Here is a 14,510-nt window from a genome sequence, read left to right on the forward strand (position 1 = left end):
CAGCTCCTGCAGCTCCCTCGCGTTGTCTCCTCCCTCGTCCTGTGTCACAGCTTATCTACAAACGTACCCTGCCAGTCTGTGCCCAGAGTAGCTTGAACGCTGTTCTGAACCTTGAATGGACTGTGATGAGGAGTAAGTGGTGTCAGGGGAGAAGGGATGATCCGTCATCTTCCTCACCTTCACACTTCTGCACTGCCTTTTTGTTCTGTTTTCTGTTTTGTTTCCACTTCATATTTGTTGTTTCCAATTCATAGCAAGATTGCCAGGAACCAAAAAGGCAAGTTAATTGCCTGAAGTTTAAGTGTATTTTTTTAAAAAAAGGAATCTGGAGTTCTGTTATGGTTTCTTGTGTGTTTGTTTTTTGTTTTTTTTTTTCAGTAGGAGTTTGTGATCATATCTGGATGCCTCAGACTCTGAAATATTATCAGAAAAAGGTTTTCATATCCCTAACTCCTTACAGCTCTGTGGTTCAGAATTTTGGCCTTATTAATTCAGCTTTAATCTTTCTGCCAGTTGTACAGCAAATGTAAATCTTGAGGCTTGGCAGAGCTGTTTGCACACTGTGATTGCCCCACACCCTGGAGTGTGACCTGGAGGCTCCCGTGCCTGGTCAGTCCTTACCTGTCACAGCAGAGGCTGGAACAGGGAATCCTTACAGCTGCCTGAAAGTGTGTTCCAGCTGAGACCTGGCACCTGGAAATGCTGGGGTTGGGAACCCACAGAAGAGGCATCTGTCAGCAAACTGGCAGGGGTGGAGCTGGGGCTGCTCATGGAGGGGCCACGTGGGGAAGGTTTGAAGACAAACGTGTTCCTTGTCTCCAGTGACCTTACACTGGTGGGCAAAAAGTGTTGGTGACCTTGTGCTGCTGGGCTGTCACATTAATGCCAGGCTCTGTCAGGCTACATAAGAATGAAGTTACTGTTTTGAATATGTCCATGTGTTCTCCACTCTGTGCCAGGCCTGTGCCCACAGAAATACTGTCACAGACCCCACACATTACTTTCCCACCCTTCACAGGCTTTTTTCCTCCCCATTCACAGAGCTATATGTGTCACAAAATACAGAAATTAGGTGAACAGTGGAGGGAAATGTTCTATTCTTTTAGGCTAGAGGCTTGTGAAATGAATTAAAAAGAACTTTCCTCAATCTCGTGACTTCTTGTAATAATGTCCATGGAATGTAAAATTCATTACAAAATAATACAGTGATGAATGATTTTTATTTATTGCTGACAATTAGAATGAGGTCAAAAAGAGACTGTATTGTTTGCCTGATGGCAAAGTCAAAACTGGGAGCTGAACAGAATGAGATTTGATAAAACAGTGAAACTATTTCTACAAAGAATTCAAGAGGGAGGAAAAAAAGGAAGAAATACAATTAGAGACTAAATTAAGCACTGTGAAAGTAGGAGACTTGATTCTATTGCAATGTAAGAGGTCACCAATTTTTGTGGAAAGTTCCTTTCTGTCATCACTTTTCCTATCCAGGGGAGGATGTCTTGTCATGTTACTGCTGAAATAGGAGTTTGATTCCATCACATTATGAAGGTGCTACTGCAATGGTTACAAATCCCTTAACGTGTGAAAATTTGTCACAAGAGAAGTCTACTTGCAGCTGTAAGGGCCCACTCCTCCGAGGTGTGAATTCAAAATAAATTTTTGATCTCTCCCTCGGTGCCAGTCGTGCCAAACTGAAGAAAAAAAAGGGAAAAAAATCAATTAATTCAGGTTTACATTGTCTTTTTATGAGATTCCCAAGAAATAGGAGTGCATGAGAGCAAGGGACTCAACGGTTACTTGTGCCCCAGCCTTGGGTTTTGAGAATTACTTAAGGTTTGAGGCTTTGTGTGGGCTAAGAAATGAGACAGTGCTATCTTCATTTACTCTTGAATAGACTTATGGAAATGAGAAGTGCCATGTCAGGCCTTAGGGCTGACTGCAAATTTGGACAGTCAACACAAACTCAGAACAGGAAAACTCTAAAGTCAAAGATCTGTCCAATACCTGCTCGGTTCATATCCATTTTGGCAATAACATGATTTTTCTAATGGCCATTATGCTTTGTTTTTTACCTTTTTTTTGGCCTAAATTGGCTTAGTCTTCAACTGGAATAATGTTCTCCATATTTTTATGGATTCTCTTGTCCAAAGAGTTCCAGAGCCACAGCAAGTCACGTTTTTTTTATACTAATAAAAGGAAGCTCTAGGAAATACGAACTGCTACTCAACAGTGAGTTAATGCATAAAGCAGCAGAGTCCAGAGAAAAAGAAAAAAAAACAATAGAAAATCATGGGTTTACATTTCAAAAAGGCATATTTTTCTCCTGCTTTAAAGGAGGACAGAGCAACTTCTTGTTTGGGCTGAAGCAAGGGGAGCTATGGCAGTGTCTGACTTGTTAGCTCAGAGTTATACCTGTGGTATTAGGGCATTGTGCTTAAAAATAGAAACATGAAGCCAAGCTGCAAACTTCAGAGAGACAAAAGAATTCTACATGCATGTTTGCTTTCCCAGGGAAGGATAATGTTAATAGTTTTTCAGTTGTGGAAGGTGTTCCTAAGTGGAACAAACAGTGTGTGATTAAGAAACAATAACATCCCAATATACACCTGGTGGCATTTTTGTTTCATAAATAGAAAATATGAAAAAGACGATTAGAGCGTGTTTGGGTGGTTTTTTTTTTCTTTTTGAGACACGTGACGTGCTGTTGGTCGCGTTGGAAGCACCGAGTACGTGCTGCAGCTTTCACTTACTTTATCTTGACCTGCTGGTTCATCAGAGTCACCAGGAGGACGCAGCGGCTCACGGGCTCGGGGAGGGGGTTGGCGTAGGAGATCTCCAGAGTCGCAGCTCTGTTCACCACAATCCTCCGGGGAAGCTGCGGGACAAAGGCACGTTTCTGATCAGTCACTGGTTTACTCTCTTCTGGAGTCAGAACTCAGCTGTGGCATTTAGCTGACAGCTTTCCTGGTGTTTGAAGCTGGGCTTGGCTTAGCTAAGCTGTGCTGTGGAGCTGTCTGCAATATTTTGTGCGTAATTTCAGTGGAACAGAGCCCTGCCTGCACAGACACATCCCTGACACCTGCCTGATCCTTGGGGTGCTCAGTGGCTTTTTTTTTTCTTTTTTGGCTCATCACTGATGAGAACTGAAGTGTCGAAACAATAAGAACTGGCCCTAGCAATGACTGGAATCAAGGGTTTAAACCTCTATTCTGGTAGCAGGCAAAGTTGTTTAAAGGCAACACAAGCACTTGTGTAACTAGAACACCTGAAATGAGAACGAGTGCTGTGAACATAAAGCTGTGGCATGTGACTGGGAAAGAAAGAGCTGTTCTGAAGAACAGGGTCAGGTTCAGGCCAAGGTTCAGAACTGGCCTCTCCCATCCTTGCCTTCTCAATTTAAGCAGCAGGATTTTGGAGCAAGGTCTGAAATGGCAGCCTAAATGAATTAATTTATCCCCAAATTCTCATCTTAAGATCTGACCTCCAGAAAGACCCCTCAGTGTCCGTTTGGGACATCAGGGAGAGAATTGTTTACCTTAATGATGATGTTTGTGTCCTCTAAAATGATTGTCTTCTCTACCAGCAGCTTCAGCCCGTGCGAGCGCATGACTTCACACAGAGCAGTGACTTGGATCCTTTTGTCAGTGGTCAGATATTTTCCATAATGAGCATAAGGGATCTTTACCCGGATATGCTTCCCTGGAATACAGACATATGTTTAGGAACTATTACATTTTCAAAGAAAGCTAAAGAAAAGAGAGTTACAGCAAGGTTTGTTTGGTTTTTTTTAATTATTGAAGAGAAAAAAAGATAAGACAGATGGAGTCTGTTTATATTTCTTTCTTGTGAGACTGGTTGTGTATTTCCCTCTTGTGGTGATCATTTTCTACTTTAACTCATTTGACCCTTACAGTTTTGAATAGAGGATTTTGTTCTGAAACTGAGGGAGTCTTCTCCTCTGCATTTCACTGGATTCCTGGCCCTTTGTATTTCTTACAATTAGAGGTGTAACTATTTTTATCTATTCCCTCCTTATATCCTCTTTGTTTTACCTCAGTCAAGAAGAAAGTTTGGGTCAAGTTTCACAGAGATCCTTTTCAAGTGACCTGGTCAGCTGCTCACTGTAGTCCTACAACTTTCCTGCTGTGTATGGGGAAAAATGTATATCTTTGTAGCCCCTGGAGATGAAAAAGATCTCTATAATAATTTCAGTAGCTGTGGCTCTTCAAAACAGAGTTTCGCTGTAACTTTTAAACTTTGTCCTAGTTGATTTCTTTTAAAGTGTTGCTTGTTGGGTGCCAGAAAGCACACATCAGACTTCTTTTATTTGTTTATAGTAAGGTATGTTCCTATGTACATGTAATAATTACCACACACACACACATATATATAGATAGATATATAGATCTTGCCACACACACACATATGTATAGTGTTGCTTCTGGAGCTGTAACATAAATGTAGCCTTCTATGTAACATTTGATGAGACCTTCAATTCATTCTTGAAGTAGTGAAAGTTTTCAGTGGGGGAAAAAATCATGTAAAATTTAATCACAATGCTATTAAGAGATGGTAGGAATTGGATGCACTATGAGGCTGATCTAGGTATGATACTGATGTTTCTTCCTCCCAGTTGCCTTGCTGTGGCTAGGAAGAGGGCTAGATTGGCTCCTTGGGACCATTAAAAGTTACCTTGTTTAGGACCAAGCTCCGCAGAAGTGGTTGCCTTCAGGATCTCTGCCACTGTTCTCCTGGTGTACAGGATGGTGGAGGCACTCATGTCCACCCTCACGGCCTTGCGGTCAGAGGAGAGGTTGTTGAGAACTAAGATTAGATTAATGTCTTTGCCAAAAACTGGAGGCTCAGCCAGCTTGAACTTCCCAGCAATGCCAGGGTTTCTGACTGTCTCTGAGGGTCTCCCATCCGCAGATTCTGTGCGTCCTTCTGTGACACTCGTTCCCAATATCTTGGCCAAGGCCTTTTTGTAAACACGTCTTTCCTCGGAAGAGCCTGGGGGAAGGAGAGAACCAAGTAAAACTCTGCTTCTGTTGCGAATGCACCTCCTCTGGGTAAAGGCTTTCAGAGTGGTACAGGGTGTCAGCTCTGCATATGCAACACCTGAAAGTTCCCCAGATCTCCATTAATCCTCTGTTCAGGTTTTTCACAGGGAAGTAATAAATGCACTGTTATAAGGTGAATAAATCACTGAAATGAAATATAATGTATTTGTTAAAGAAGCAAGATTTCTCTTTCTCTGGTCAGAACTTGCAGCACTGTGATAAGTCTTTGCTGATCTGGTGACAGACGGCCTCTGTATTAAATACAGTTGCACTAAAACATTGAAGAGTGAAGTATTGAAATATGGCCACTGATTCCAAATGGCAAATTTTAAAACAAGTGAAATAGAGATTTTTTTTTTTTTTTTTTTTAAGACTTTGGGCCATAAACATTAAGCAAACTATTAAATGAAATCTGTAACCCTAAATTAAAAAAAAAAAACAACCAAAACAAACCTCCAAAAAAAAAAAACCAAAATGGAAAGATCTGTGTACCAAGTTTCTGAGGGAAGATAAAAAAAAATATTCCTGCAAGCAAATGGCTCTGCAGCTCTTAACCCTTTGCTGCTTTGTTTTCCTAAATACAGTTGAATGACACTTAGTCCCTTTACTCTTTCCTAGTAGTTTTGATTCCAGAATCCAATGATGTGGAGACAGAGTCCACTGACAGTGCAAACACTGAATGGCTGGGTATGTGATTGCCATGTGGGAGATAATGCAGAGGACTGGAGCTTAAGGTTTTGGGTTAGTGGTTTGATTGTTGCCCCACTCCCTCTGCCAGATAGGTTGGAAAACTAGTACTTAGTGACCTCAGTGTCCTATACTACAGATATGTGCACAGTTCATGATACACAATGGACCCAGTTTCAGGATGTTTTGGTATGACACCCTGAGGGTTTTGGTCTGCCTTGGGTAGTAAGGTGTATTTTATAGCCCTGTTTTCTGAATGTATTAAATTTTATACCTCTGTGTAAGGGACTAAAGTGTACTTTGTGTTGTGCCCTAATAAGGAAACTGTTAAATGCACAAAGCCAGAGGTAATACCCGTTGTATTTAGGAAGTAATCTGAGAACACTGGTGGAAATATTTTCTGAAGGAAAGCGGAGAGGTGCTCAAACAAAGCAGGTTGCTCATCCTGCCTCCCAGCACCAAGAACTCAGCAGGAAACAGTCGTGATAACAAGGAGATAACGTGACAATCCCTTTACCTTCCGGATATTTGTAGTTAGCGGTGACATCCACCCGGGCGTTGCTGCCCAGGGCTTTGGTGCTGATGAACCTGCCAATGATTTCAGTATCACAATAAACCCTTTTCTTGGTGCCATCGTTGTACACGATCCACCTGTTGCAGTCAGCGTTCACCTCCGTGTACACAAACAAGGTGTCGTAATCCAAGTCCACCTCGCCTTCTTTGATGGCTACGACGGAGGCAGGGCCACACTGAAAAATCCCTAGAATGTGAGAAAGAAGGCCAAACTCTATTAGCTGTGCTCAGTTTGGAGAAGCCACTGTTAAACACTGGTAATTTATACTGTTACCTTTGCTTTGTTCTTGCGGGGTCGCATCTAAAACCTGCCACCCGTTGTACGACCTTCCCAGGTCTGGGCGAACGAACCAGCTTTCGTTCCAGACGTGATAATCCCTGGAGACAAAGAGCAATGTCTAGAAAGCACGGTCATATAGAGTCATACAGGCTTCCAGTTTGAAAGGAGTAGTGAATTTTGGCTCTTAAAGGTTCTCCAAACTGAGATACAGGCTGTCTCATTATACTAACTCACTGCCTCTTTCAAAGGACAGATTTAATGCCTGTTTTTGAGGTCTAGACCTCAGGGCAGGGAGGGAGACAACCATGAAGTATGTTGTTTGGGTTTTTTTCTTCTCTTCTTTTTTTTTTTTTCCAAATGGATGTCTACAGTATTAATTTAGATAGTTGTATTACATTGTGTCCACTCGGTTGCTTTTGTACCACTGGTGTTCGTGTTTTTAAGTCTCCTAAATCCCCTCCCTAGTTATTAGTGAGATGCAAGAAATTATATTTACCATGTGGAATCCTTGCTGATATTAAGACTCCTTCCAGAGCTGTCATAGTACTTGTCAATACTCAGGTTTCTATCCACGTCATGGGCAGAGTTAAAATTGGAAACCAAACGGGTTGGAATCCCCAAGCACCTCAGAACTGAAATATATTTTAAAAGAAACCAAAACAAATGAGCAACGAATACAACAAAACCCACGCAGCTCAATGATTACACAAACATCTGAGAAACAAAGTTAGGGGTCTAAATATTTTGTGATTCTTCAGCATTTGGGTTCTTCACAGCACTGTTCCTCTTGTGGAGTTTATTGCTTTGTGGTTTTTTGATTAATCCAGAGGTCACAAGTGCCTCCATCTCAGCAGAGTCCTGTGTTCCCAGGGCTTACCTGTGCACATCACACCTGCAAACACCCAGCACTGGCCGTACTGAACGGGCCTGTAGTTGTCCTGGCGCCACTTCTTGAGGATGACCACGCTGCCATCCCACCTGGATGGATTCTCATGAGAGTGGAAGCTTCCTTGCCACTTTCCCAGGAGAACTCCGTTGTCGTTATCATTTCCATTGATCTAAAAAGAGGCCAGTGGACAGAATGCACGAAATGAGCTGTGCATCGTGCACCCCATCTGGTTAATTGTATTGCATAAGATGCAGGTGGCTGAGTCTCCCTGGTGTAACTGACTCTTTCTGCTCAGGTTTTGTGGGATTTGGGTGAAGTTGCCCGTTTCTTACCATAGAACTGATAACTCGGCCCACGTATTTGGGATCTCCTCGCCGTGACACGTCCATGCCTGGGTCCTGGCGGTAGTACAGGCTCAGATCCAGCATGGTGAGGCAGATGTTTAGAAGGTCTTGAAACTGTGATCAGATAAGATACATTTTTAAGAAATTAGATGGCTTCCAAACAGAATTAAAGGAGATTTTACTGCGGTTCCTCCTTTCTGAGATATTCCAGGCCAGAGGTGACAGGGACAGTGAGGGACACTGTTGAGAGACACTGTTAGACACACTGTGAGCAAAGTAAGGCTACCCAGGGTTGTGCAGTTTTCACATAAACAGGCCTATTGGAGAGGCAAATAATGATAAGAGAAATGCTGTTTGGGACAGAATGAGAGTCAAAATAAATTCCTTATGGCTTACCTGTCCATAATACCATGCTCTTGCTTCAATGTACCTTGCGTTGCCCACAAAGATTATTCCGTTTTCATTCAGAACATATTCTTGCCTCTCATTTTCATTGGCTATGAAGACATCATCACCTGAAAACCAAGTTGGGCAGGCTTAAAGCTGCAACACTAGCAACCTTTCAAAAACATTGTTGTCTTGATTTAGCAAGGGGAAAACTACTAATTGCAAAACACATCGTTACAGCTCCGTGAACATGTAGAGTTCAGTGATAATGTCTGTTATTGTAAATGTCCTGGGGGGACAGGGACCCAAAAGATCCTTATTATATTACTTAACTTTTATCCCCTACTTTTAGTGTAGCCCTTGTGTATGATTTAAATGTCCCCTAAACGTTGTGTTTCTGTGAGAAAAGTCCAGGTTCACAGATTTTTTTCTGTCTTCTCAGGGTAGTTAAGAAGTAGAACAGACATTTGAAAAGAAACACACAGATAACATTTTTATGTTTTCCAGTTATTAGGAAAGCCTGCTCAACCATTCACTTGGGTTTCATTGTTCCTCATTGGTTTTCCAAGCACAGTATGTAGCTGCTATGAAAGCATTGGCTTCCCACAGAGGTTTAGATTGTTTTCATCCTTCTTTAAGTAGCAATATCTGCTTAGCTCTGAGTTTAATTCCATACTGTTTAAAAATATCTTCTGAAAGCTCCAGGATTTCAGGAAATACATACAAAAAAAAAAATCAGCTTTTCTATTTTATTGAGTCAACTTCTTTACCTTCCTATAGGAACTTCCCATCCTTCCCTTCCTGCAAATAAAAAGATTGCAATTTATTTTAAAAATTATATCACGTGATATAAATCTATTTTTGTGGTTGCTGTCCATGTTTTTTAAAAATAATGTCATTATTGTTGATTGCTAAGCTTTTGGGGTGGCATGAGCCTGGAAACCTGTGTGCAGTTCCAGCTCTGGACCAGTTGGAAAGAGTGGGAGGAGCACTGGGAATGCTGAGCAATCCTGAAAACCTAAGTTATGAATTAACTCAGAATTATTTAAGGTAGGAAAAAAATGGGGGTGAGGAATGGGCCAAGCATGGCAGTCAATTCCAGAAATTCTTGTGAACAGGATGGGGCAGGGGGAAGGAAATCTATTCTTGGTGTCTATCATATGTAGGATGAGAAATTATATGCTGAAATGGAAGCAAGAAAGATTTGTTTGTTAATAGGAGGTACTTCTATTAGAAAGGCTGGTGTTTTATTGGAGGGAATTTCCAGGGGAGGTACTGGAGCTTCCCTAATGGCTGATCATTAGGAAGGAATTCAAAACCTGTCAGGAATGACCTAAGTGCTGAACAGGACCTGCCTTGAGGATGGTGTGGGACTAGACAACTTTCTAGGATCCTTCTAGCCCTGTGAGCTAGTTCTCTGCCCCTTCTTCCAAAGGGGATAAATTTTTATGGCTTGCTAAACCAGATTTTTTTTTTTCTGGTCCGTGAACATGTTCTAATTAATAATTTCTGTTCAAGAAAGATCAGCTGAAAGAAAATTCCAAATGATGAGATTTCATCACCTCATACAATGGCATTAATATTTAAATCTGACTGTTTTCTGTTATACAGTTTAAGATTGATTTTCCTTTTTCAGGGCCACTTCACTTTGGTTCTTGTTCTTTGATTAACAAGCGTTTCCACATTCTTCATGACTTGCAGGTGATAACTCTGCCATTGAAATTATTGTTATTTCTCCCTAAACGTGCGATCTCTTATTTTGTGTTATTGTATCTTATTCCTTCTGACCTACCCCAGTCTCTAAGGTCAGCCAGTGTTTCTATGTGTTGTCCCAGCCCACCTGTGCATGGACAATGTTGCTTAATGTCAGCATGTCAAAGTCAGTGATGAACTACTTGATCAGAGTGTTTTTTCAGATGACACCTAAGGATCCATTAGTAGCTTTTCTGCAACCCAGTGCTTTTCCTTTTGTCTCTAGTCCTGACTGTTTTCTTCTAAGTGGTTCTTTACTGATATTCCAGTTGATGAATTAATTCCTGTTTAAAGAATAATCTCACATCTGGAACCATATCTACAGGCCAGATCTGCCATTTGTCCATAGCTGAGAAAATAAATGTTCTATTTCCTTTCTGCTATGACACTTACCATAGTGGTTACATACAATCAAACTGAATTTGTTCCTGTTTTTCAGGATCAGGGAGCTTTTCCACTCTATAGAACTTCACCAGCATCCTCCTTCAAGGATACTCCCTTTTATCTGTCAGTAGCCATTGCATCATCTGGTAAATCTGGAGGGCTCTTCTGCAGCATTACTAGTTTTAAATTGTAATGGTGCAGCTTAATTTTCCTGTTTTCATCTCAGAGGAGTTTGTCTGGTCTCAGGAGTACCTCTGGTGTTCCAGTTCAGGAGCTGTCAAATAATGCTGTCCCAGCAGTGTGGTTTCCATTAATTACAAGTTACACACAAATGATCTTTCAGGGGGTTCTGGGGAGGTTTTTCTCTCAGGACTGTCTATGCAGAGACAGTCTTGAGTTTCCTGAACATACTTCTGTAATTATTTCTGACTTCCAAGACTTGCTGAGCTAATTAACATTTTTTTTTCATCTTGGCTCTTAACATATTTCTTAGTGGCCCTTGACTAATATTTGGTCACAGAAGAAAATAGTGGATGATTGTGGTTGCTGTTCTTTTATAAACTGTTTACTCACTGGGATGGCTAAGAGCTCTCTTAACTCTAGAATATCATGTTTTAGGGCATATTTGCAAAAAATCTACTATGGAGGCGGGCTGAGACATCTGGGGGTGTTCAGCCTGGAGAAGAGAAGGCTCTGGGGAGACCTCTTTGTGGCCTTCCAGTACTTCAAGGAGGCTTTTAGAAAGGAGGCAGAGTGACCTTTTACATGGGCAGAGAGTCATAGGACAAGGGGGAATGGTTATAAACTAAAAAAGGAGAGACTCAGATTAGAGATTAGGAAACAATTCTTTACTGTGAGGGTGGTGAGGCACTGACACAGGCTGTCCAGAGCAGCTGTGGCTGCCCCATCCCTGGAAGTGTCCAAGGCCAGGTTGGGTGGGGCCCTGCACAGCCTGACCTGGGGGGTGTCATCTGTGCCCATGGCAGGGAGGTTGAAGTGAGATGGTCTTTAAGGTCCCTTCCAACCCAAACCATTCTGTGAATTGCCAATCTTCACTTTTAGCCCTCCCAGTTTTTATGAAGTTAGTTGAGCTGTTGTCCTTGCAGTTAACATCTACAAGGGCAGTCTCGCTCTGATTTAGGTGCAAGTCAAGGATGTTACTGTATCCTTGTTCCGAGTTCTGAGAAGTACATGGACTTACAAAAGCCTGTCAGCCTTTGTCTGCAGACAAAGTGATCTGCTCAGTTCTAAAGAGTCTGTGATATAACCCCATATAGCACACTTTGCTAGGATAAAAGGGAGGGGGGTGGCAGCAGCTTTTTAATGTATTAAAAGCAGATCTCTGAGCACTGAGATTGCAGCCACCGATGACCCAGAGAGAGACAGCTTGAGGGAGCAGCTCTCTGGGCAGATATGAAGCAACAGGGTCAGCTACGTTCAAGAACAAAGGTGTTGGCACCTACCTGTGCACCAAGGGTTGAAGAGTAACACAAACTGCCCCAGGTATCTGGAGGAGATCTTGTTCCCTGAGGTTACCAGGAGGGTGAGGTTGTATCGCCCGATGACAGCGTTGGCTGGGCTGGTTATCACAAAGTTGGTGGCTGTGGCCTCGCTGGGTCCTTGGGCAGCACTCCAGCCACTGGGCCCGGCCTCAGAGAGGTTAAACACAGCCCTGGTGCGATGGGATTCCGAGGGGTATGGCCCTGCCAGAAAGAAGGGTGGATTGGTTTCCGTTCCAGAGTGGGATTTCAGTATTAACCTCGCACTTGAAACTGAGCATATTGCAGGGGGAAGAGCATTAGAAACACACGAAGACAAATTGCATCTCTAAATAGAACAGGGAGAGAAGTACAAGGAGAAGAGATGTGAACATGGGTTGAGCTAAGGGACTGTTACCTATCTCAGTGACAAATGCCAGGCTCTCCCCATTCTGCCTCAGCCTGTTGAAGTACAGGGTGATGGTGAAGCCTTGTCCTCTCCTCACGGTCAGCTCGGTGTTGGCATATCTGTCAGTGTGGTGGTTGGCTGCGTTCACTGATGGCTGCCAGCTGATGTGTGTGGGGGTCAGGTCTGTAAAACAGAAGTCATGAAGAAGCAGCCAGCAGGGAAAGAAGCTGTTTAGTGGCACGATGAGGCTGCTAAGAGCAATTACCTTCTGCGGGAGGAAGTACAGCTAAAAAGCACATGAGCCATTAAATTAAGTTTAGTGGTCAATAACAGAAAGTTTTGCTTGGGTTTTGTTACAGGGCTGTCATACACTGGGACTTACATACTTCCTATACACTGCTGGATGCTGTTTTACTACTGGGCAAAAAAAAAATTTACAGGGGCAAATTGGTGTAATTTCATTATCAACAGCAAATAAAGTGGCCTGTAACCCCTCTATATTTTAAACATACATATTTTTAGGATCCTGGGAATGGCACTTAGGACATCTTACTTTTCCTGCTTAAACCCTGATGCCATTTGGCCTAGGTGCAAAGGAAAAATGCATAGTGAGAGATGGATGAACAAGAGGTGTTTCCAGACATATTGGAGCTTTTGACAAAGAAATCACTCTGTCTGAATCTAGCTCTGTTCAAAGTGACAGCTGAACCACTGGAATTCCTGTTCTAGTAGGCACTAGCTTCATGTCCTAGAGGAATTCTGATGACTTGCAGTTTGCCTGGAGTTCTCCAATATCACGTCCTCCTGCACATTTGCTGTTATTATGGTCTGTGGTTTAAAACCCATCAAGTGGTTCTTGCCACCTCAAATGCTAAACTACCTTTTTGGCAAGCAGGTATTTATATGATCTTTCTTGAATGATTGTTTTCCCTCCTATAGCTCATGTTTTGTTGCCATGCTCAAACCTGAGCAGTTTTACTGTCTTTGGAAGGGCTGAGAAGCACTTTCTGTGTTTCTGTCTGTCCTGGGAGACTCTCCCAAGTACACCTGGAGCATTGTGTAGAAAGTTTTGGCAAATGCTCAGAGCAAGCACCTCAGTGAAGATTCTTCCAAGTCACTCTTATTAATATCAATGTCATAAAAGCAATGAGGTTGGGGGTGGAGGGACAGAATGGGGGGAACACAACCACCACCATTTTAAAGGGAAGTCAAAAGAAAAAAGTAATAACAACAAAAAGAATAGGATGGAAAGGATGGATTAAGGCCTATGCAGTTATTGCAGGAATCTTCAAACAAGCTTCCAGGTCTATCTCATACCATAGAGCTTAAAAATTAAATACCAAGTCAGATCTGAAACAATATAGCTGCAAATTAAACTACAATTTATATCTAATCTTTGAAGAAGAGGTAAAAGTGAAAACTAACTTAGGCAAAAAAAGGGCCATAGTTAAATTCAAGGATTTTTTTTTTCTGGTTTAAGACCATAAAGAAGTTAAGTGAGTAAGCACTGACGGGCTGAAAAGGAGAATCTTTAGCATGAGTATCTGGAACAACAATGAACTGCAGTTAGTGCTGCTTTCCATGCAAAGCAACATTTTACAAACTGATTTGTAAATGTTTGTCCCATCATTAAATGAGAGAGAACCTTGCTTTGCAATTTCCCAGTTCAACAGTCATCTTAAACTTTAAAAAGCAGACATACTGTCGTTGTTTTCCTTTGGTAGGGTTTTAATGCATATTTGAATTCCCATCTATGGGCTCCATGCTCACAGCTCCATTAGGGTGGATTACACAGATTTTGTTAATACAAAGCATAACACATTTCTGACACAGCATTTAAAAAATGGTGCCTTTTGAAATAATGGGAATTTCTTTTCTCCTCCCTGCCTTTATTATTCTCTGTTTAGCTTAAAAACTATTCTCAAACAGGTCTTAACAATAACAACAATAAAACTTCAGAAAATGAAGTGCAAGAACAAATTACAATATAGAATTTCCTTCAGATAAGAAATCTGAGCAGATACCTACAGGGCATGTATATTGAGGAAACAGTCCTGAAGAAAGTACCTGCTGAAGGGAAGCAAATGACTCGCAGAACTCACCTGCCATTCCCTCAGCTTATGAGAATTGCATACAGCTTCTGCTTTGGCCTTCAAGGTTGTCCAAGTCACATCAATCATAAAAAGAAGAAAGCCCAGCAATCTTTTTGTGCTGTCAGCTGAAATTTGAGAGATGGGAGAGGTACTTAGCCGTTGTTATTAATACCT

At 41.9% G+C, this 14,510-nt stretch overlaps 1 protein-coding gene across 1 annotated transcript; it reads right to left on the reverse strand.

Annotated features, from left to right (window-relative positions):
- Nucleotides 1-1,540: 1,540 nt before the first annotated feature.
- On the reverse strand, nt 1,541-14,352 carry LOC114001026 (protein-glutamine gamma-glutamyltransferase 6-like). Its single transcript, XM_039383080.1, has 13 exons — nt 14,346-14,352; nt 12,253-12,426; nt 11,820-12,059; nt 8,230-8,348; nt 7,822-7,947; nt 7,478-7,658; nt 7,097-7,232; nt 6,595-6,698; nt 6,265-6,507; nt 4,693-5,010; nt 3,536-3,699; nt 2,751-2,875; nt 1,541-1,691 (listed from the first exon to the last, which is right to left on the reverse strand). Exons 1-13 carry the CDS (start codon nt 14,350-14,352, stop codon nt 1,541-1,543), a joined length of 2,088 nt encoding a protein of 695 aa, XP_039239014.1.
- Between the last annotated feature and the right edge of the window lie 158 nt (nt 14,353-14,510).

Source organism: Pipra filicauda, unplaced genomic scaffold (assembly GCF_003945595.2).
Source record: "Pipra filicauda isolate LSUMZ 115617 unplaced genomic scaffold, ASM394559v2 scaffold299_size895176_pilon, whole genome shotgun sequence".
Classification (NCBI taxonomy): domain Eukaryota; kingdom Metazoa; phylum Chordata; class Aves; order Passeriformes; family Pipridae; genus Pipra; species Pipra filicauda.